At 53.5% G+C, this 23,246-nt stretch overlaps 1 protein-coding gene across 4 annotated transcripts; it reads left to right on the top strand.

The window, feature by feature from the left end:
• The first annotated feature begins 469 nt into the window (after positions 1–469).
• Positions 470–19,299, top strand: AMPD1 (adenosine monophosphate deaminase 1). 4 transcript variants are annotated; one of them, XM_074977573.1, is made up of 16 exons: positions 491–618; positions 6,454–6,637; positions 10,169–10,343; positions 11,054–11,216; positions 12,455–12,620; positions 13,447–13,666; positions 14,367–14,496; positions 14,823–15,017; positions 15,287–15,418; positions 15,523–15,686; positions 15,861–15,987; positions 16,412–16,647; positions 17,410–17,530; positions 18,091–18,264; positions 18,451–18,561; positions 18,916–19,299. In XM_074977573.1, exons 2-16 carry the CDS (start codon positions 6,550–6,552, stop codon positions 19,072–19,074), a joined length of 2,361 nt encoding a protein of 786 aa, XP_074833674.1. In that variant the 5' UTR covers positions 491–618; positions 6,454–6,549; the 3' UTR covers positions 19,075–19,299. The 4 variants fall into 4 exon arrangements, with proteins under 4 accessions (XP_074833678.1, XP_074833675.1, XP_074833674.1 ...); XM_074977576.1 differs by having other exon boundaries at positions 495–618; positions 16,484–16,647; XM_074977577.1 differs by lacking the exon at positions 6,454–6,637 and having other exon boundaries at positions 470–618; positions 16,484–16,647.
• Positions 19,300–23,246: the final 3,947 nt, after the last annotated feature.

Below are 23,246 nucleotides of genomic sequence, written 5' to 3'. Positions count from 1 at the left end.
GAAACTATCTTGATGCTAACCCAGCTGAACAATATTAATATGAGAAGCAGCGACACTTACTGAACCTGAATGAGCCATGTTTCTGTGAAAAGTTCACTGAGTGACTTGGAAACGATCTTGTTACAGACCCAGTGCTCTCTGCTCCCCCTGGAGTCCAGCAGAACAATTCCTCATACCACAGAGCTCAGAGTGATTTTTTGCCAGTGTATTGTGCTGTACACATTCAGGGTGTTTCTTTAATCCCGGTATTTGCTAAATCAAATCATACTGGGCAAATATCAGCATTTGCCAAGCCAGCAAGGCATGAGGAATAATTCCAGGGAATATCTCCTTGAAGTTCTGCATTAACTTTCTAATACTTCAGCGTTAACTCTGTTGACCCTGGCCTTCAGCTTCACCTGTCTCACTGAGATGGCTCTTGGCTTCAACTTTAAATAGCCCCATAGCTGATCTCTCCTCTCCTTTTAGAGAAGGGACTCTGGTTACACGGGGACATACAGCAGTAAATTTTGTTAGGCTGTTTTGCAGCTTCACTCAGCCACTAACACTCCCTCATTGCAGTGAATTACTTGGGGCTCCAGCAGCTTGTTCCAAAGATGCCACAGGTGAAAGGCACAGGTAGGTGTAAAAAAGCCGATGAGGTAAGTGGCCAGAGCGTACTCTGTCTAAATTGCCATGCCTTTCTGCGTGTGCCAGGTATGTCTGGTGAGGCAGGTAGTGTAGCAAAACCCTGAAAGGGAGTCTCTAGTTTTCTGTTTGGGGATAAAGAGACAGCTACACGCTATATTGTACATGGCACAGACGCAAGGTAAAGTTCTGGTCCCACTGAAGTCAAGGGAAGTCTGGCAGTGGACGTCAGTGGAGCCAGAATTTCACATAGGTAATGTACAGGGTGAGAGACCAAATAAGGGAGAGACAGGATTGCATATACATGCTCTGAATTCAATAGCTGGGTGAGTGGGTTCCACTGCACAGAAGATAAAGCTCGGGGACAGGCACGCACAACTTGGACCTGCTGAGCACACAGACTGGTGCTAAAGCAAACTGGGACACTGAACTTGCAACTGAAACTGATGCCTGCATCCCAGCTTAAGCCAGATGTCTGTGTCTGTCATGAATGCAGCCAGAGAGAGAGTGGACAAAACACGGGCTGCTGGAGATCCCCCATTGCTCAGTCTGCAATGACTAAAACAGTGTGCTCCTGCCTATGTGGACATGGCATGAAGCTGTGGTACTTTATTCATGGTGAACTAGCAGGAAATGGTCTGGGGCTGGAGGAGAACATGGTGCACAAAGGGTAGGAGGAGACTAAACAGGTCAGGAATTAAAAGTCTTCTTGCTCTTCCATCACTCACCAACCCTCTAGCGTTTGTCAGAGTAGCTGTGGTACCAAGTGCTACTGTGGGTCCGCTTGCATCACAAGCACAGCAAGGTCTCTAAGGCTGTGCTGGGTTAGTGATTCAGCAGACTAACACAAATCCCGATTGCTTGGGACATGGAAAAGTGAAAGGACCTCTCCCCAATCACTGTCCTAGCAGCCAGCCCCAAACTGACTGTGGGTCCTAGGCAAGAAGGCCGAGCAGTCTTTGACATGGCGGGTTAAGAAGGAGAAAAGATAGAGATGAGCTAGGAATGGAACCTGCAGGGCAGTAACTGGGATCCCGTGAGACTTGGTAAATTCTGAAATGTGTGATTATACACCAGTAATTGTGAATGCACAGAGATCTCACCATCTGGATCTGTAGGTCTCCAAATCTGCTCAGTCCTAAAGACTGCACTCGTGGCAGATTTAGTCCTGACCATTCAAACTAAAGGCTAGGATGGTGGGGTTCTCGTATGCATCATCCAATCCAGACAGGAGAGTAAAGCTCAATGATCTCATCCCAATATAAGTGGGACAGGCTGTGAACCAGAATTACTTAGAACCAAGGAAGGCATCAGGTGGAAGAGATGTGATCTGTGGTGTGTCACAGGGGTACAATGCTGAAGTGGACAGGAGCCAAAGGAAGTTGGTAGGAAGGTGTAAAGGCCATTAAGGAAGAAGCAATGGCCAAGGAATTTATCTGGTCGAGGCTCACTCTATCCAGAGATGCTCAGCAAGCAGCAGCCAGCAGGTCAGGCCCCTCTGATAATCCAACCATAGAAGGTGTTTGGTTTGTATTTTGAATTGCAATTCAGAGTGATAGTGAGCTCTAGAGCTTTTTATGTAAGAATATAAAGCTAATGAAGTGCCTATTATCAATTTCTTTTCAGTAAGGATCATAGCTGGAAGTTTGCAAAATGTAAATGACAGGTGTTTCCCAATTACCTTACTGTAAGCACAAGCAGAAAGGCAAGCCCTATCATGAACTAGAGCTGTGTTTGAAAAACATTGGAGCATCTGCCTCCAAAACATCTGGTGAAAGAGCAATCTGACCAAAGTTGCCATGTCTGTCACTCCCTGTGCCGCCTATCAGCCTGGGTGTGTTAACAAGCATGTTGCAAGAGGGGAGGTCATTGTCCTACTCCATTTTGCACTGGTGAGGCTTCAGCTGAAGAACTGTGTACCGTTCTGAGTGCTGTGCTTTAGAAAAGATGCGGCCAAATTGAAGGGCACAGAGAACAGCAACAAAAATGATGTAAGATTTAGAAAACCTGCCCTCTGGGAAAAAAATTAAAAATCTGGGCTTGTTAAGCCTTGATAAGAGACTGAGGTGAGGTGAGGGGGAGGCTGGAAACAATTTTCAGATATGTTAAGTGCGGTTGGCAAGAGGGTGGTAATCAGTCGTTGACTATATCCACCAATGGAAGGACCTGAAGTTTAATGTGCTGCAAGAGAGATGCGGATTTGATATTGGGAAAAGCTTTGTACTGCAAAGGATAAGTAGGCTCTAGAACAAGCGTCCAAAGAAGGCTGTGGAATCCCCATCACTGGAGTCTTCAAGGGCGTTTGGGTAAACAGCTGGCCAGAACTGTCTCCTGCTTTCTTTGATCCTACCACAGCACAGAGGGTTGGACTTGACACTGTGGAGTCCTCCTAGCCCTGCATATCTGAACCTCTAAAGCTGATCATCTCACCCACTGATTCAACGGTACAAGCTCGGAGCAATGCCAATTTCTTTACCCTCCCTGTGCTCAGGCAGAGGTTCCCACAGCTCTTGTTTCTCCCAGTGGTAGATCCAGAATAGCTCCCAGACCAGCCAAATAGGTAGAATATCAGCTTCTTGTTAGGAGCCCAGTGAGTCTCTGGTAACTGTGTGCTCTGGCATCCTGGGCTGGATTGTGCCACCTGCCCTTCAGTGCAGGAGTGTGGACACGCTTGACAAGGGTGCCTGGCTCTTATTTGATTAGTGAATGTATTCAATAATTATTTTTACAAGTAAGCCATGAGTTAAGTAACATGATTATGGAGTGCGAGCTGCCCCATCCCTGGCTGGCCAGTGGATGAAGTCCCTTAGCAAAAGCTGCTGCCTTGGAGGATCTCAGCTTTTCCCCACCTAACCCAGCTCAGACCCTGTTGCCAAATTTTGCTCTCCACAGCTGGACACAGGAAAATCCCTGATGAGATTTTTCTATACAGCTTTTGCATAGAAGTCAGGTGAAGTTGTTGATACATATTCTAGGCTTCACATAATGGCTGGTCAGCCTCCAAGATAAGCGTGTGAAGTTTCCCACGCAATTATTTCCAGTAAAGGTTGAATGTCTCTAATCCAGCACCCTGGGGACCCGACCAGTGCCAAACAGAGAACTTTGCCAGATGATGGGATGTCAATATTGTCTAGTAGCACTACCAACACTGTCACTGCTCGCTGGGCTCTTAGAAGACATTTGGGGTAAAGTACACCTAAATAACAGCACAGAACACTGAGAGCCAGAACCAGTGGCTGTAAACAAACTTTATGGGACCAAAGGAAACTTGGCCACACCCATGATAAGTGGCCATCTGGCTAACTAAAATCATTCCAGATTATGGATGCTGCCAGATGAGACAGTTCTGGAGTAGAGAGGTTTAACTTGTCTAGCCTTAAGGCAACCTTGTCCAGTCAAAGCAGAATTAATATGTAACTAAGATTTCCTATCATTGCAAAGTGATAGATGCTGCTCTGTCTGTTGCTAACAGAACAATTTCGATTTAGGGCTGTTGATTAAATGTGGTTAACTCAGATAACTCAAAAATGAATCACAGTTAATTGCAGTTTCAATTGCACTATTAAATAATAGAATACCAATTGATGTTTGTTAACTTTTTCTTTTTCAACTTTTTCAAATATATTGATTTTGATTATACCACAGAATACAAAGTGGATGGTGCTCACTTTGTTATTTTATTATAAATATTTTCACTGCAAAAATGGTTAAACGAATTGTATTTTTCAATTCACCTGGCACAGTAATGTAGTGCAGTCTCTCATGCAAATTGAACTTAACAAACATAGATTATTTTTGGTCATGGGAAAGCACTCAAAAACAAAACAATGCAAAACTTTAGAGACTACATGTCCACTCGGCCAATCCTTAAGACAAGGAAGTTTGTTTACATTTAAAGGAGCTAATTCAGCCCACTTCTTATTTACATTGTCACCAGATAGTGAGACCAGGCAGTCAGGTGAGATTTTTGTAGTCATCATGGCAAGTTATTTACACGCTAGGTATGCTAAACATTGGTATGCCCCTTCTGCTTTGGCCATCATGCCAAAGAACATGCTTCCATCCTAATGATGCTCACAAAAATGTGTTAATTAAATTTGTGACTGAACTCCTGGGGGCAGAATTATATATCTCGGGTTCTGTTTTACCTATATTTTGTCATACATTTCCTGTTATAGTAGCCTTCAATGATGAGCACATTCTTTTTTAAGAACGCTTTTGCTGCAGATTTGCTAAAACACCAAAGATGGTACCTGTGTGAGGTTTCTGGGTAACTACTACACTTGAGCCAAGGTTTAAGAATCTGAAGGACATTCCAAAATTTGAGATGGACAAGATGTCGAGCATGATTTCAGAAGGCTTTTTTAAAAGGACAACAAACACTTCAGTATAGAAACTACAGGATGCAAACCACCAAAAAAAGAGATGGTGGTGCCATCTGACTCAGCTTATGAAAAATGAACATGTCAGTCAACATGGCTTTGGATTGTTTTTAAGAAAAACCTATCATCAGTATAGAGGTATGGCCTCTGGAAGGTGGTTGAAGCATGAAAGCACATGTGAAAGTTTGGTGTATCTTGAGGGGCTAGCTCAGTGGTTAAAGCATTGCCCTTGTAAACCCAGGATTCTGAGCTCAATCCTTGAGGAGGTTTTTCAAGGGTCTGGGGCAGGTTGGGTTTATTTAATAAAAAAAAAAAAAGTCATGGATGGTGATCCTTCCTGCTGTGAGGGCAGCAGGCCAGACTCAACAATTTGTCAGGTTCCTTCCACTTCTGTTGTATATAAATTGCTTTTAATGCCACATAACAATGTCATGGGAACAACTGTTCTAATTTCCAGGTGACATTGAAAAAAGACATGGGCAACAGTATTTCATGCAAATATAAACAAACTTGTGTAAACAATTCTCTAAAGTTTTACACTGCTGTATTTTTAATGCAGTTATTTTTATACATCATTCCACATTTTTAAGTTCCACTTTCACAATAGCGCTTGTATTATAGTATTTATATTAGGTGAATTGAAAAAAAAAACTCTTTTATTTTTACAGTGCCAATATTTATAATCAAAATTAAATACAAAATGAACACGATACAATTGGTATTCTATATTGTAATGTAAATTGGTATATTTAAAATTGTAGAAAACACTCAAAATATTCAAATAAGTGGTATTCTGTTCTTTTTAACAGTGTGATTTTGACTGATTTTTAAGTGCTTGACAGCCCGATTTAGACTATTTGCCATTGAAATAATTCTGCACATTTTTCTGCACAAATGCTAAAATTGATGGGCACGGAGAAGCACCTGGGGCCTTGCGAGAACGGATTATCTCTGTTTTCATTCTACATCCAACAGCAGACGAGAAACATGAGCAGTAGTGGCCCTTCCTTGTGTGGTTGCTGGGTTCTGAAACAGACAGATTATCACTAGACATAGCCCATAGACACATGAACATGGCCGAATGTTAAAAATCTGAGAAGCAGCCATTTCTCAGCAAGTCATTCCAGGAATCATCCTGGACCACAACTATAACTGATTTCCACATGTCTTGTCTGTCTGTTTACAATCACTAAAGCTCCTACTTGTTATTAAACATTTCCTTTGTAAAGTTCCTGCTTGATCCTTAACTCCTTGATCCTACAGCAGAGGGCAGTGGAAATGCTGGGTCTCCATAGGCTGGGGAGAGATCTCGTTCTCTGTGAAACAAACAGGATTAGCAGGGGAAAAATTCCTCCTCTCTTCTCCCAAATCTAACAAGCACCTTGCTTTTCTGCTGTGTCTCATGCTAACCTGGCCTTCTCTCTCCTCTTCCCATTGCCTCCAGTCAATCAACAGACATGACAAACTAGGACCAGACCCCTAGTCTCTGTTTGGTCAGGGGCCCCTTGAACCCTTCCCTTCTACTGTGGACCTGGTGAGGATGAACAGATTATGGGTACAAGCTGGGAATCTCACATGCCCAACATCACCATCTGTCAGCAAGATTGAAGCAGAGGAGTGGTTCAAAGGTTGCATTTGTTCTGAATCTGATAACAAGAATGCAAATGGCTACGATAACTCAGTCCATCCCTCGGGTGCCCAGAAATTACCCCTGCCTGGCACCTGTGTCCCATAGATCAGCAGCTGCTGATACAGCAAAACCTGAGCTGCTGAGCAATGCACATGATTCCTGAATGTGCAGTGACACTCCTGCTGGACACTGTTGAACATGTGCCTCTGCCCCAGGTTCTTGCAAGCTGCTGGGAACAAGGTTGCCTCAGCAGTCTCTGCTCCAGGGTAGAACCCTAGAGCTGAAATTGACACTGCAGGATATGAAATGCATTGCCACCCCCCAATGCCATGGTGGAATTGAAGCTGTGGGTTCAGCGTTGGAATGCCCCCGGTTGTTTCTGTAGTGTATGTGGGGCCCAGTCCTGGCACCGGCTCGCCTGCTTGTGCATAGCCCCAGCATTGGCCATCCTCCAGCCTGCTGCTCCTCCCGTCACGTCCCTCCTACCACACATCTATGGCTCCCTGCTCAGCTCGTTCATGGGCTGCCCAAACTGTGTGGCATAGTTATGGCCAGGAAGGAGCCGCTTCCTGGAGCTCTTCCAAAAAGCATCCCTGGCCTGCAGGGAGCTGTGTGACGAGACAGGCAGTGCATTACCCCTCGCCCAGCCCCGACCCCAAGTGGCTGAGTCCTTGCAGTTTTAGGCGGAACCAGTAGAGTTATGCCGACTTCCTGCACAGGGAGCTTGCCCTGCCAGCAGTTGCTAGACCTGACCGCACCAGGCACACAGGCTCAGGGCTTTGTTTTCCAGGGACCTGCTTCCACATACACCATTGCTACAGCAGCTGGTAGTTTAGGGAAACTCGTTCCTAGATGTAAGTGGGGGAAAGCGTCGCCAGTATTATGGTGAGTTTTCCTGGCCTATACATAGGGTGGCCAATTTCATTGGACATAGTCCTGGCGGTTTCATCACATGACAATCTTTAGTGAACTAATTTTTAGTTCCTGGGATTCCAGGGAAATCTGAGGGGGTTGGCAAGACCAGCCTGACGTCACCCTGGAGAACTTGGCTATCAGAGTCCTCACTCCCACTCTCTTTACCCAGCGCTAACCTTACCTTGAGGGCTCATTTCCTCCCACGCATAGGGCAGACCAGAGTCCTGCGAATGCCTGCAGGGCTGGGCCCAGGAACCCAGGAGGGCTGGACTTGCAATCTCATTGTGGTCATTTAGGACAGTGGCTAGGGTGTCCCCACTGTGTGGTGCTCTCCCTGCCCCAGCCACGTCTCTGACCACTGCTCACTACGCACAGGTCATTGCAAATACGAGTGATTAAACAGCAACCCAGGAACACTAGGAGGCCATATGGGCCACTTAAAGGGAAACACAGCCTGTCGCCCCTCTGTGGGCCTGGAGCCGCCACAAGCAGCCCTCTCTGGGCGACGGGGGAAGTTCAGCCTGCTCCTCACATGGCCCGGCCCCCGCCCAGGCCCAGGCTGTGCTACAGGGACACCGAGGGGCAGACACGTGCTCTGGCCGTGGCCACACGCCCTCAGGCGCTAGCTGGCGGGGCCCTTCCCCCACTCAGCCCCGTTGAGGTCACACACACACCCCCCCCAGTCTGGCCTGTGAGACCCCTTGGCTGGTGGCCAGCCCCTGCTCTGGGCCCTCTGCCCAGGGTCGCCCTCACACCGCCCAGCTGCTCACCCTGCGTGGCTCCGGGCCCGGCTCCTGTCAGTGTGGCTGCAGCTCTGCCTCCAGCGCCGCTCCCTGGGCGGCTCCACTCTCTGCTCCCTCCCTCTGTGACCTGCCCGGCCCCGCTCCCCACCCAGCTCCTTGTTGTCCCCAGCCCTGCTCCTGGTCCAGCCCTGCTCCCTGCACTTCTTCAGGCAGCTCCAGGCACAGGGAGGACAGGTTCCCCAGGCTCCTGAATCCCTCCTTGTCCTGCCTGCCTGCCTTGTCCAGCAGCGTGACCTGGCATTGGTCTTTCCCCACTGGCGGTGGGGTCTGTCAGTTTTAGGGTCCTGGTTTGTCACTGGCCCTGCCCCTTTCCTTTGGCCTTGGCGTGGTCCAGTAGTGCGAGGTCTTGCCCACCCCACCTCCGGTACGGCTGCGATTGCAAACGAAGCCCGGTCAAGGGCCAAATGACAACCCCGCTAAGTGCCGGGGCAGGAGTCCCTTCATGAGGGCTCCCAGCCCTGGCACAATACAGTCCAGGCAGCTCCTGCCTCTTGCCCGGACCAAGGAGTGCAGTGCAATGACACAGAGCAGTCCTGGGGCACTGAAAGCCAGCACCCTTCACCACCCCCCCATCTGGGAATGGCACACAGTGGGGCCAGCCCCAAAATGCAGCTGGAGTGCTGAATGCAGGCCAGGCCTTTCACTCCACCACTTTCATCTACATCATCCTTAATTAAGGTCAGGGCCCACCTGGAGGAGCTAGCAGGGAAGCAGCTACTCTTCTCCCAAGGTTACCTGAACGTTTGACCAGCCATTCTGGGTCAGCCCAATGGCTCATGTAACCCAGGGCCTGTCTCAGACAGTGGCCAATGCCAGAGGTGTCAGAGGGAGTGAACAGAACAGGGCGACTAGCATGGTCCATCCCTGTTGGCCATCTCTCTCCCTCCCGCCCCCCCCCCCCGCCCCCGGGCAATCAGATGCTCAGGGACACCTGGAGCACAGGGCTGGGTCCCTGAGCAGCTCACTAATTGCCCTTGATCACTCACTCTGGCCTCCGCCCATGAATGCATCCAGTTCCTTTTTGCCACCCACCTACCCCCACCCCTTGTGCATTGGGATTTTACACCAGCCCCAGCAATGAGGGCCCCAGAGGGAGGGTGTATTGTGTGAAGAATTCGTACAGGGCTCAGTTGGAGACGCATGGTTCATGAGTTATACGAAGCGGTAAATAATGCTCTCCTTGTCACTGCCCCCCCCCCCCCGCCCCAGCAGGAGTGTATAGCCCCCAGCATAGCCCCTGTGACACTTGGGGAGCAGAGCTCTGACTAGCTGCAGCACGGCCGTCATCCGGCTGTGACCTGTGTGTACATGGCCTGCAGAGAGCAGCCCCCCCCCCCTTCTTTGGGGGGGGCGTTAGGGAGGGGCTTGTGCTAACCCGCCCTCCCCTCTTGTTTGTTCTCCCACCTGTCTGCCCCGTGTGGGGTCCTCCCCCACTCAATCCCTGTGCCTCAGTCTGCCCCTGGGCCTGCCCAAGACAGCTTTGCCCATGGAGCTGAACAAATTCAGGGCACACCTCCAGTCCCACAAGTGGTCCTGAGCGATTAGCACCACGACAACAGTTGGTGATTTGTTTCCCATGCTATGGGATGTGCGTCCAGGATGTGCTGGGGCATGTCGTCCTGCTGGGAAAAGTAGTGCAGGTTGAAGGGGCCATAGATGTCGCTAACAGATGAACCTGCCTCTGCCAGGTGGGCATGGGGGATGGAGGGCAGAGGCCCTCATCTTGCTGGGCTGGCGGAGCCCTATTTATGGTGCTGTAAAGGTGGCTGGGTGTGGCCTGGCCAGCTCACAGGGGCACCCTCTCCCCGCAGAGATGGATGAAATGATGCGCTCCTTCGCTGAGAAGGTCTTTGCCTCTGAGGTGAAGGATGAGGACAGCAGGCATGAGATCTCGCCTTTTGATGTGGAAGAAATCTGCCCCATCTTGCACCGTGAAGTGAGGGAGCACAGAATACACAAGGAAACCACAGCCACAGCTGACAAGCGGTGAGAGCTGGGTGAGGGACAGCAGCCTGGGGATCTGTGGGGCTGGACAGGCTGAGCGCATTGCATGTCTGACCCCTACCCTGGCCCTGCTTACCCCACCTCTAGCACCTACCCTGCCCCAGAATGCCCTTGCCTCAGTGGAAGAGACGGGAACCTTGAATTAAGGCCTGGGAATATCTCAGTGAACCCTCTGGAACAATATGTCCTGGCCACTGTCTGCTGAGCTGGAGGGTCCCAGGCCAGGGCTGTGGAGAGCCAGCTGGGCAGCGCATGTTGTTTGGTTCAGGTGCATCATCACATACGCACAAGCAGCCTCCCTGCCCGCCCCCGCCCCCCTGGCACACACTCCTCCAGGGACGCTGGTGTCTTGTGGCCCCAGGAGTGTTTTGCTGGGGCTGGGCCATGCCCACAAAACAATTGTTGTGCTCAGTGGTGTGTACACCCCTGTGAAAGTGTTTGAAACGCCTGACTGAATCTGGCCATGGTCCCACTCTAGCCAGCATGGCTAAGGGTATGAGCCCAAACGCGTGTGGCGCTGAGCACAGGTCGCTGAATGTCGGCAGAACACAGGCCCAGCGAACTTGACACCTGTGAAGAGAGGTGCTGCTATCTGCACAGTTCCCTTTTGACCCCCCCTAGTGTCAGGCAGGCCCTGCCACGCTGGCAGGGTTCCTATTGCTGCCTGAGCTGAGGGCTTCCCCACTTCCCAGGAAGAAGCGTCTGTCCCTCAAGACAATCGCACTGGCTCTGCCCGTGGCTGAAACTTCTGCCACCAAACTCTCCACCATTGATGAGTTCATCGCTGCCTCGCCACTGTACCAAGCTGTGCCCGACTTCCAGCGCGTACAGATCACAGGGGACTATGCCTCAGGGGTAAGTGCCAGTGTCCTTGCTCCCACCACATCTCAGTGCTGTCTTCTCCCAGGCGCCCCCGTCTTTCCCTCTGCTCACCTCCCTCCGGCTGTCTGCCTCATGCCCTGCTCTGACCTGGGAGCTGGGCGCCTGCATGTTGGGAGCCTCTTATTTTAGTGCGTAAGAGAGGTCACATCGTCCAGCTCAGGCTGTGCCGCATAGGCAGCGTGCTAATTCCCACGGGTGCAAGCCATGTGTTTGGCCAAGAAGCTCAGGAGGATGGCTGGGAGGGCACAGGGTCCATGTGGCCCCTCCAGAAAAACTACTGGAGGGCAACAGATGGAACAGCCGCTGAGACCCACTTCCCCCAGTTACCTTTCTGCAGAGTGCTCCAGCCAGTCACCTGGCCTGGGCAGGGGGAAGAAGGGTGAGGCTGTGACTGTTCATGGGCCAGGGGTGTAACTTTGTGCATTGCCTGCAAGCACAAAACCTGCAGAGGGCTGGAGGGTGACTGCTGAGCCCAGGCACAGCATGCGCTGTGCCTCTGGAGAATCACAGCGAGCCCCCTTTCACCGCAGCCCCCCACCATACACAGACGCAGCCCAGGTCAGCTGGGCTAAGCAGCAGGGGCAGGAACCACAGCAGAACGGACTGGGCTATAGTCCCTGGCAGGACACGCTCAGTGCACTGAGATTGCAGCTCTAGCATCTCTCCTTCCCCATGGTCCCAGCCACCACTGCAGCTGTTGCATGGCAAGCCCCTGCTCCTGCCTTTTGCCCACAACCTGGCCTGACCACACATCTTCTGCAGGAGATCAGATGTGCTGCTGATGTGCTGGATCAGGTGACATTGCGGTGGGACCAGCCTGTGCTTCTAAAGTAGCCGCTGCAGCACCCTAGGCTGCAGTGGCTGAGCCAGCTATCACCCAGCAGCTGGGACGTGTGCCGCAGGACAGAGCCCTAATGCCTTCGTCTGGCCTCTGGGACTTTCCTACCTCAGCAAGGAACTTGCCATTGGCCCACACTACTGCCAAAGGCCAGGACTTGGGGAGTGGTGGCCTGGCTGTCTGCTAGGGCCAGGCATGTCGAGGTGGGCTCTGCAGGGGGCAGGAGCGGGGGGCTCCGGCCTGGGTTCTGCTGGTCTCCAGCCGTGCAACGTGAGCCTGTCTGACTGTGTCCTGGCGAGTCTGGGAGCTTCCACAGGTTCCAGACTGACCACATGTGGCACGTGCCACTCTCTTCAATAGAAGCCTTTTGCAGGTCACAGTGGAGGATTTTGAAGTGGTCTGCAGCGGCCTCTACAGGGCTTTGTGCATCCGGGAGAAATACATGCAGAAGTCAGTTCAGAGGTTCCCCAAGACTCCATCCCAGTATCTGCGCAGCATCGAAGGCGAGGTCTGGCAAGCTGATGATGGCTGTGCCCCAGGTAGCTAGTAGCCATGACTGCCTGGGGGCTGCTCTCAGCTGGCACATTCAGGAAGGCTTGAAGAGGAGCGGGGGGAGCCCAGGGCTGGACAGGCGAGCGGGTGTCCCACCAAGCAGGGCTGGGGGCACTCATTGGCATCTGTCCGGGGTGTCACCTCTTGGGGAGGAATGCAGCCACGTCACAGCCAGCTTAGAGCCTGTCTCCACTCGAGACTGACCCCTGCTTGAGGGCGGGGGGCGGGACTGGCGTCCCTTCGAATGCCCCAGCACTTTGGCCTGCTCCCAGTGGGGCACGAAGGTCCCCAGCTACCTTGTAAGCCACCTGTCCCTGACGCTCACACTGGCACATGGCTGGCCCTGGCTCCTCCCTACATGCTGTGAGGCTGCAGCAAGGGCTGTCCCCACAGCTAGGCTGGCACCGTGTGAAAGCAAAGAGCTGGTGGCTGCAGGATCCCTCCACGTACACATCTTCATCACTGTACTTTGGAGCCCTCCAGGCCTGTCGGCGCCCCTCAGCAGCCTGTGTCTCTGTCCCGGCTGTGCTCACATTCAGGCCGAAGAGCCTCAGCAGCCTAAGGGCTGGGCTGCTGGCTGCAAGGCCAGGGAAGGCCAGGCAAGGGCTGCCAGAACACGTTTGCCTGGGCCTGCGCTGGGTGGCCATTGGCCAAGGCGTGGAGGCCAGGGTGGGCACGTGTGTTGCTGCACAGGCTGGTGCTGACCCTGCCCTCTGTCCCCAGCCCCAGCAGTGTGGCAGCAGGCAAAGGCCACCCCCCCCCGCCCCACAACCCCATAGCACATGGCTCACCCACACTCTGCCTCTGGGACAGTGTTCACCCCGCCAGTGAAGGAGGGTGAGGACCCTTTCCAGGCCGACAATCTGCCCGAGGACCTGAGCTACTGCATCCGCATGCAGGGCGGTGTGGTCTACGTCTACGCTACTGCAGCGGTGGCCCAACGAGGGGAGCCCAAGGCCCTGCTCTACCCCAACCTCCAGGAATTCGTTGACGACATGAACTTCCTCCTGGCCCTGATTGCACAGGGCCCCATGTAAGTGCCCAGCCAGATCCCCACAGAAGGACATCAGGAACTGTGTGCCCCATAGTTGTAGGGGCTGGCCACGCCCTCAGCAATCCCTGTCAGGTCCCCGTGGCCCAGAAGAGCCCAGCCTTGTTCCAGGTTGGGCCCCGCTGGCGCTGAAGTGTGGCCTGGAGGCGTTTGGCAGGGTGGTGTCACTGCCCCAGCCTCTGCCCTTAGGGACATGCTAAATGCTCTGTCTGCCTGGCCCCATGGGCCTAGTGCTGGAGAGAGTGTGTTGGTAGGGGCACCGAGACAGCCCCCACTTTCCTGGCTAGTAAAACTCTCAGGGCAGCTGGGGGAAAGCCACTCTTAACTCTGGTGCAGGGGGTGATGACGGGCCTTGGCCAGGCCCCTTAGAACCCGCTTCTTCAGGCCCAGTGCTAGGAGGTACCATGCCACATTGCCACGCACTGGTAGACAGGCCTGCTGCCCTGCCAAGACAGCTGTGTGCTCAGGGAGGAGCCCTTCCCTCAGCACCCAGATGCGGGATCCTGCCCTGGTGCTGGGGGTGGGGGGCACATGTGACCCCTGGGTACAGCACTTTGGGGTGATGCTGTCTGGTGGCGCTAAGGGGTTCAGCAGCAATTCACACTGTGGGGCAGCTGGGCCTGTAGCACCTCCAGTTGGCCTGAGTGCACCTAGGGTGATGTTCCGGCCCATCATCTGACAGGAAAACCTACGCTCACCGGCGTCTGAAGTTCCTTTCTTCCAAGTTCAAGGTGCACGAGATGCTGAACGACATGGAGGAGCTGAAGGAGCTAAAGAACAACCCCCACCGGGATTTCTACAACTGCAGGAAGGTGAGGGCCTGGGCCAGAGGCACCAGCATTCCCAGCCCAGCAGCCGGACTGAGCGGCTTTCTTGGGGCAGCACAAGCTGCCGTGGCCCCTAAGCAGACCCTGGCTTGCCTCAGAGGTGTGGCAGTGTGGCTGGGCCCAGGCAAAGACATACCCTGGCTGACCCCATCACCACTGGGACCCAGCCTCGGGGGCTCCCTGACGCCGGGGTGGAGTAGACTCACCATGGTTGCAGGCATTGTCAGCCGTGGCCTTTCTATGGTCTTGGCTGTTCTGCCTCCTCACTGCCTGCAGCCTGGAGGGGCTGACGTCTCCCCTCTGCCTGGCAGGTGGACACCCATATTCATGCTGCAGCCTGCATGAACCAGAAGCACCTGCTGCGCTTCATCAAGAAGTCGTACCGGGTGGATGCAGAGCGGGTCGTGTATGATGCCAAGGGCAAGAAACTTACCCTGAAGCAGCTCTTCCAGCAGCTCAATCTGCACCCCTACGACCTGACAGTGGATTCCCTGGATGTCCACGCTGTGAGTTCATTGGCCTCTGCCATAAGACGTCCCGCAGCAACCCCAATATGCCCCATGGACTGCCCCGCCTACTTCTCCCAAGAGCTCTCCATCACATGCCTTCCCTTCTCTGGGACTTCTCCCCAGGCATACACTGCACCAGCCCCAGCCTCTCCGGGCAGTTTGCTGGGATTGGGGTTAACCCTCTCCTCTCCAGTAAGGCCTCAGTCTATTATGTTCAGCCCCATGAGGCATTGTCCACCCTCACTCTGACCTGCTTTACACTCCAGGGGCGCCAGACCTTCCAGCGCTTCGACAAGTTTAACGACAAGTACAACCCCGTAGGAGCCAGTGAGCTGCGGGACCTCTACCTGAAGACAGAGAATGCCATTGATGGCGAGTACTTTGCCACCATCATCAAGGTGAGAGCTGAGCAGCAGGGCCCCCAGCGCAGCAGGGAGGAGCCTGCCAGCCCACAGCATGCAGAGTCCCAACCAGGTGACCTCCTGCCCTCCTCTGCCTGCAGGAAGTCGGCTGTGACCTGGAGGATGCCAAGTACCAGCATGCGGAACCTCGCCTGTCCATCTATGGGCGCTCGCCGGAGGAGTGGGCCAAGCTGGCCAACTGGTTCAACCGGCACAGGGTCTATTCCCCCAACATGAAGTGGATGATCCAAGTGCCCCGGATTTAGTAAGTGCCATGAGCACGTTTGGGTGTCGGGGCTTGGCTGGTGAGAGCTGGGGCAGCAGGACTTCTACTGTGGCAGCCACAGGCCTTCTGTAGAGGAGCTCGGGGAGAAGCGTTCTGTCCATGCTGGGTCCGGGGACTCCCCTGCTGGAGACTCACTCTGGTCTCTGTCCCCAGTGATGTGTTCAGGGCCAAGAACTTGCTGCCCCACTTTGGGAAGATGTTGGAAAATATCTTTGTGCCTGTGTTTGAGGCGACAGTCCAGCCTCAGGCCAACAAGGAGCTGAGTGTGCTCTTGCGACACGTGAGTGCTGCAGGGAAAGGCCTGGGCCTGGCGAGGCCCTGATGGGAGGGGTGGTGCCACTGGGGCTCAGACCCCACCGCTGTCTGCCACAATGTTAAGAGCAGCATTAGCACCCAGTCCTCTGCCACAGGCTGGGGAGCTCAGCCCTGCGACCTCTCTGCGCTGAACCCCGGTGCCAGGAGAGGGGAGCCCATGAGATGAGCAGGCAAACAGCTTCTTTGCCTGCTCGTGAGATGAGCAGGTGGAGCCTGTGCAAGGCAGGCAGAGGCCGTGTTGGGGGAACCGGTCCTGTACTGCTTGTGCTGTGGTACTAAGGGTGGGGGAGGTGCCAGCCACTCAGTGCCCTGTGCCCTGGCGTGGGGAGACGAGGGTCTGCAGTTGCTTAGCCCATGGGAAGGAAGGAGGCATCTGGCTTTGGTCACAGGTGCCGCCTTCATCAGACGAGCCCCGGGAGATGGGCGGGGGGGGCAGACCACGCTGTCGCCTCGTCCCACAGGTCACCGGCTTTGACAGCGTGGACGATGAGTCCAAGCACAGCGGGCACATGTTCTCCACCAAGAGCCCCACGCCAGAGAACTGGAGCCATGAGAAGAACCCGTCCTACACCTACTACCTGTATTACATGTACGCCAACATCACCGTGCTCAACAACCTCCGCAGGTGGGTGCTCCCCGCACGGTGTGCTGCTGCCACCCTCCTGGGGCACCCGGCTCGCAGGCATTTCGCCTCACATGGCCAGGGGTCGGCTGTGAATTGCCTCCAGCGGCAGCACAGACGGACCAGTGTTCATGTTGCACAGGCAGTGCCAGGACAGCTGCTGGGGTCTGGCACCATTGGCCATATTGCCCGGTGGATGTGCCAAGAGCAAGGCAGAGACATGAGCAATTGTGGCAAACACCTGGACTCAGCAGAGATTGTCTCCTTGCACCTAGTCTGGCTGCACTGAGGAGACTAAAGGGCAAACACTGAGGTCTGGAGCTAGGATGGGCTGAGCTCCAGGGAGCCTGTCCCTGGAGTGGGTCTAGCTGGGCCCTGAGGTCCTGCCCCTGGGAGTGAACCCAGCTGGGCCTCGTGGTCCTATCCCTGGAGTGGGTCCAGCTGGGCCCCTGGGGTCCTCCCCCGGGAGAGGGTCCAGTGGGTCTCTGGGGTCCTGCCCTGGGAGTGGGTCTAGCTAGGCCCTGGGGGCGTGGTCCATTCCTGGAAGTGAGCCTCCATCTCAGCTTCAGTTCCTGGCCCTGTGCCTTCCCACTCCCTGCACTAGCGCCCTGTGCTCACAGGTGCTGGAGCTGGGGGTTCCAGGGGCTGCCGCTCCCTGGATGGAAGTGGTTTCCAGCACACCCTGGATTTACAGTGGCTCTCAGCGCCTCTCCCCCCTGCCGTAGCCTTCAGTCCGGCCCAGGCACGTCTTGCTGTCTGTCACAGGGAGCGCGGCATGAACACCTTCTTGTTCCGACCCCACTGCGGGGAAGCTGGAGCCATCACCCACCTGCTTGCAGCCTTCATGACAGCAGATAACATCTCCCATGGCCTGAACCTAAAGAAGGCGAGTGTGGGAAAGTCACTCCATGTCCCCCTTTGTGGGCTTCCTGGCCCTGCGGGTGCAGGGGAGTCTGCCCACAGTCCTGTCTTCGCAGCACTGCCCAAGGCGCTTGCTTCACCCCCTCCCACTGGCCCAGGGCACCATGGCTGGCTATTGAAGCCAGGTGTCCTGTACCCTGGCCCAGTTCTATAGCCCCCACGTCACAGGACTCTTACACACTGAACTGTGATATCCAGCCCCGTGTCACTCAAACGCAGCCCCCACCTGGAGTGGCGTGTGTCCCAGCATGGAGATCCCTGCTCTGGGCCGTCTGCTTGGCAGACATGCTGAGGAGGTGGAAATCTGGCTTGCAGAGCATGCAGACTATGGAGAAACTGACTGGCATAAGCCAAGGGCAAAGCCAGGATCTACTCCCTGTGGCTGGTGACTGACCTTCTCCTAGCCATGAGCTCTGTGGCCCAGCTCTTTTGCCAGGGCATGGAAGGCAGTGGAGAATTCATCAGCCTCTGCCACTGCCCTACTCCCTACCTCTGGCCTGAAGACGGACACTTTCTCCCTTTCAGAGCCCTGTGCTGCAGTACCTGTACTACCTGTCCCAAATTCCCATTGCAATGTCCCCGCTCAGCAACAACAGCCTTTTCCTTGAGTATGCCAAGAACCCGCTGCTGGACTTCCACCAGAAAGGCCTGATGGTCTCTCTCTCCACAGACGACCCCATGCAGTTCCACTACACCAAGGTACGGGGTCAGGGCATGAGAATACTGCCCCAGATATGGGAGCTGTTTGCACTGCACCCAATATAGTGGAGTTAGGCACTGCCATGCAGTGTGGGAATGCAGCAGGCGCTGAGGGGCGGGTGTCTGGCTGTTGGTGCTGCACTGGGCAGGCTGCTTGCACCAGGTATGGTTCTTGTGTTGCTCTAGGAGCCCCTGATGGAGGAATACGCCATTGCTGCCCAGGTCTTCAAACTCAGCACCTGTGACATGTGTGAAATTGCCAGGAGCAGCATCCTGCAATGTGGTCTGTCCCATGAGGTACTCCTGTCTGTCTGCTGCATGGCCCTGGGGGAAGGGCTGCATGTTCACCAATTTGCCAGTAGCCTAGCAGTGAGGATTTCTCTTCTGATAGCTGGGTCATGTGTGCAGCCGCATGAGTGGGGGAGTGGGGGGGGGCAGGGGGGCTCTGCCCGTGTGGACAGCAACATCTCAGACCTGGTGCCAAAGGGAACTAGAGCGACAGAATCAGCTTCTCTGGGAGGCTGCCAAGGCCTGTCACGGTAACTTGTGCACCTCATAGCCAGCCAGGGTCCTGTGGTGGGAGGCTCCCTGAGCAGGAGCGGGGCATAGAGCCATGTGGCGCCTTTCATTTTGTTGCCTTGTTTCCGCCAGGAGAAGACCAAGTTCCTAGGGGAGAATTATGGTGAGGAGGGACCCCAGGGCAACAACATCGGGAAGACAAATGTCTCTCAGATCCGCATGGCCTATCGCTATGAGACCTGGTGCTATGAGCTTAACCTCATTGCAGAAGGGCTAAAAACTTCAGAGTAGAACCCCAAACCTGCTTAGGTCCTGATGTCCCCTCCCCTTTGCTGGGGTCTGGAGCAGGCCAGGGCCCACCGTGCCTGCAGTTTGTTCTCCTGCAGCAGCAGCACTAGGAAATCATGTCTTTTCTCTGTGGTGGTACTAGCCCTGGCTGTCCAAAAATCACCGATCAGTCCCCCCAGATCATGAGGCTTCTAACAAATAATAAAGCTGGATTCTGTTTCTTTGCTGTATGGCTTCTGGGTCACTTGGTGTCATGTTTTCAGGCCTTTCTCGGCAGCCAGGAGGGCTGGTAATATATTTTTTTCTAGTGAAAAATGAGACTCTCTTTTCACCACAGGACTCCAGGAGCCTGAGCGTTAAGAAAACACTCAGATATCAGGAGTGGTGATTAACTCACCAGAGGCAGCAAGACAAGTTTGCCTGACCAGAATCAGAATCCCACAGCAGAGGCCCAGCCTTCTGTGAGTGGTGTACCAACCGTGTGTGCAGACTAGCGCCCCGACCACTGGCAGGCAAGACCACATCCATCCCCACCATATGAATACACCTGTTCTGAGAGAATCAGACCCGCAAAGCTTCAGGCAGCACAGCCTCTTGGCAAATGCTGATAGGGAGGAGGCACAAGTCCATAGTGCTCGCTGTGACTGGCCTTTGGTCCAGCCCATGTAAGCCAGAGCCCAGAAGGCAAATGGCAGTCCAGCCTGAGTCAGGGTCAGGAAAGGGTGCAGCCTGCAGGAATCCACTCTCACACACAGGGCTATGCTGGAGATGTGGGGGCAGGGATTGGCTGAGCTGTGTTGTCCTGGTCCAGTGACAGGAAGGCAGCATTTGCTGGCACTGCACTGAAAGACAAACGGAGTATCGGCTGAACCCCATGTGGAAGACAAAAGCCAATAACGTGTCTCGCGCCCACTGGGCTGCTTTTCTTCAGAAACTGTTATGCAGCACCATGCAGTAAGTGCAAAATCATGAAAGCCTGTCCTAGCCGCTGTGCACCCCAGCCTTAGCTGTTGTTAACTAATAGCCCTGCTAGGATGGAGCCATTCCTCCACCCTTCACTGTTTAAAGAATGGCTGTTTTCTTTCTCAGCAGCCATCAGCACACCAATCCCCCTTCTCTATTAGGCTCAGCTACCTAGGGCCTTGTTTTTGTGTCAAGATAGCTCTGTGCCTCATGGCTGCTCTGAGTGGAGACAAGCCATGCAATTAAAAGCTAAACTGCAGTCACAATTGTAGCAGTGTTGGTTGTTGCCTCGCTTTAGCAGCCCCTACTACTTCTATTAGTATTGCTATTGCAATACCACCTAGGAGCACTGGTCATGGTCCAATCCCCCACCAGGCTAAGTGCGGTACAAACAGAAAGGTGAGCCCAGCCAGAATAAGCTCTTCACTCGGTTGCTGAAGCCTGGACATTGCTCTGTTCATACTCATGATATAAACCATGGCTAGAAAATAACCAAGCTTGGAGAGACACTGCTGTTGTAGTCCAGCATTGTTAGTACCTATAGTCGCATAGCTGGCAAAGGCTCCCATTGTGAGAGGCACTGCACCACCAGGGTACGGGTCTCCACTGCCTGCCCTAAGCTGAGCCACACTGGAGGGCTGCTTTGATATGGCAGCTTTTCTAGGATGGCGAAGTGACTCATGTATGAGTAGCTTGGAAAGTGCCCTGACAGCCTCAGCGATACAAAAATACTGGAGGAAAGCTATTCTTAGTAATAACTGTCTGCCCTGTGAGAGGCAAAGCCTTCCATTAAACAGCTGTGCGCTCAGTAATACATCTCTCTGGACACTCAGTGGCAGATTTAAGGGGGACAGTCCTGAAACAAAGAAATGTTAAAAATGAAATGGAGAGAGAAATCTCTGAGCTGCAATTTATTTGCAAATTTGACTCCATTAACCATGGATTAAACAGAGACTGGGAGTGGCTCACAGCTTACAAAGGCAGCTTCTCTGCCCTGGGTGTTAATATCTCCCCATTAGCCTCTGATAAAGGCTCACATCCCCCTGTCTGATCTGACTTGTTTTTTCCTCTTTTGGTAAGCACTATTGATACTGGACTATTTCTACCTTGCTGAATAGACCTTGTCAGCTCTGGCCCTCCCTTTTTCTGGAACCCCACTCTTTAAATACCCCGCTGAAACGACTCCCCCATTCATGCATCTGATGAAGCTGCCCACAAAAGCTTATGCTCCAAAATATCTGTTCGTCTATAAGGTGCCACAAGACTTCTTGTTGGTCTCGAAGCTACAGACTAACATGGCTACCTCTCTGATACCAACACATGTACTGTTACTGGGCAGGAGGGAATGGGGTAAAGCTCGCCTCTCCTTTGGAATTAATGCCTAACTGTTGACATCTTGTGGCGCAGGATTGTAGTTACACTGGTGTAACAAACAGCCCTGCATTTAGTCGCAATGGCTGGGGCCCTGACTACAAAGCAAAACATTAAAAGCATCATACTTTTCGAGCACTCTAAAGGAAATGCCACCAGCCCTGACACTGAACCCCACAGAATTCTGGCTATACACTGGGAGGAGCCCTTGCCCCTGTTGGCAGGACTGGAATTTGATGTTGTTTCCGGAGTGCTAGCTCTCAAGGGGATGGATGGTGTCAGAAGGTGTTCTGTGGTAACATGGCCATATGGAATTTAATTACATAATTCAAAAGTTGTATGGACTGTGCTCTGCTGAGCAGCCGTGCCGACTCCAGGACCATCAGCAATCCCCTCCTTCTCTGCTGTCTGGGGGCAGGAACGCCCATGCCTTCCTAATGGGCTTGCCTATTAGACTCTGGGGGCCTCAGACAGGAGCTGCTGAATTCTGATACCTTGGTGTGAACCCCGGCCAGGAAGTGTGAAGTGGCTTTGGCTATGGCTGCTTGAAAGAGGCCACATAATGCAGATAGGAACTTGCCTGCTGAGCTCATCTTTGGGAGCTCTGACACAGCAGCTTGCAGTACGCTGCAGGCACTGAGCCACCACAGCCTGCATGAGCAGAGGGGAAGGGCATGCGTTGCTTCCAGGTGGGGATAATTTGGTCACAGAGTGGGTGCGGCACAGCGAGCTTTCCTGAAGCTCCAGGCTTTCCTAATTCTTGGCAGGCCTCTCAGCAGTCCAGACAGGCCCAGGCCATGTCCGGCTTTGGAGGCCCTCGCCATAATGAAAATAAAAAATATTGACTCGTGAATACAAAATAAGGCAGCATTTGCTTTTGTTTTATTTAACAAATGCTCCGGGCTCAGGCAGGCCCTATGGGGTATGTGCGACCCCTGGACAGGTTTGGCTAGGAGTGTCCTTGGCTGTAAAATGGGATCCTGCCATAGAGCCTGGGTGAGGAATTGCTATTCAGGGACGTGTGTGGGAGCCTCTCCCACCCCAGATTCACTATTTTAAAATAAAAATAAAAACAGGTAACCCAGGAGGTTCCATTTAAAATCTAAAAAGGTTCACCGGGTTTAAAATCTTTAATTGCAGACATTTCGTTACTGAACGGAGTAACATCATCAGATACACTATGACCGTCAACTCATATGCGACAAGAAGTCCTGTGATGAAGCAGGTCTTTGCTCACAAAAGCTTATGCTCCAAAATATCTGTTAGTCTATACAGTGCCACAGGACTTCTTGTTTTCGAAGATACAGACTGACTCGGCCACCTCTCTGACACTTAACTCATATGGTAATGGTTGTGCTCCCAGCCATAGCCCTGAACCCCAGGAGTCACTGCCGTGGCTTTGCAGGTCATTTTCATTTGTATGGCAGTCCCTGAGGTGGGTGTGGCCTGGGCATGAGGCGCCCAGTGAGTGGGGCTGTAACACAGGTGTTTGCCCCAGGGGAAGGCGGCAGCGCCCTGGCTGGGGGATAGTGCCATTACGCGGCTGCTAGCGACGAGGCTGTGTGGACACAGCCCTGGCTAAAGCCAGCGCACGCGAATGCCATTTGCTGGCACTTGTGTGGCCGCAGTACTGCCTGCCCCAGGAGCAGCTTTTGCTTGGTGGCAGGCAGCCTGCCTGCCCCAAAGCAGCACGCACGTGGCAAGGGCCGCAGCAGAACTGTGGGGTTCATGGTGGGGTGTGCAGAGTTTTCCTTGCTCAGGGGCCAGCGCACACGCGGCCTCATGGGAGGCCCTCTGGCTTGGGCGCTACATAGGAGGGGGCATGTCCAGGGCAGGCTGCC

The sequence above is a fragment of the Carettochelys insculpta genome, chromosome 26, assembly GCF_033958435.1.
Source record: "Carettochelys insculpta isolate YL-2023 chromosome 26, ASM3395843v1, whole genome shotgun sequence".
Lineage (NCBI taxonomy): Eukaryota > Metazoa > Chordata > Testudines > Carettochelyidae > Carettochelys > Carettochelys insculpta.
This window is presented reverse-complemented; position numbering and strand designations above follow the sequence as displayed.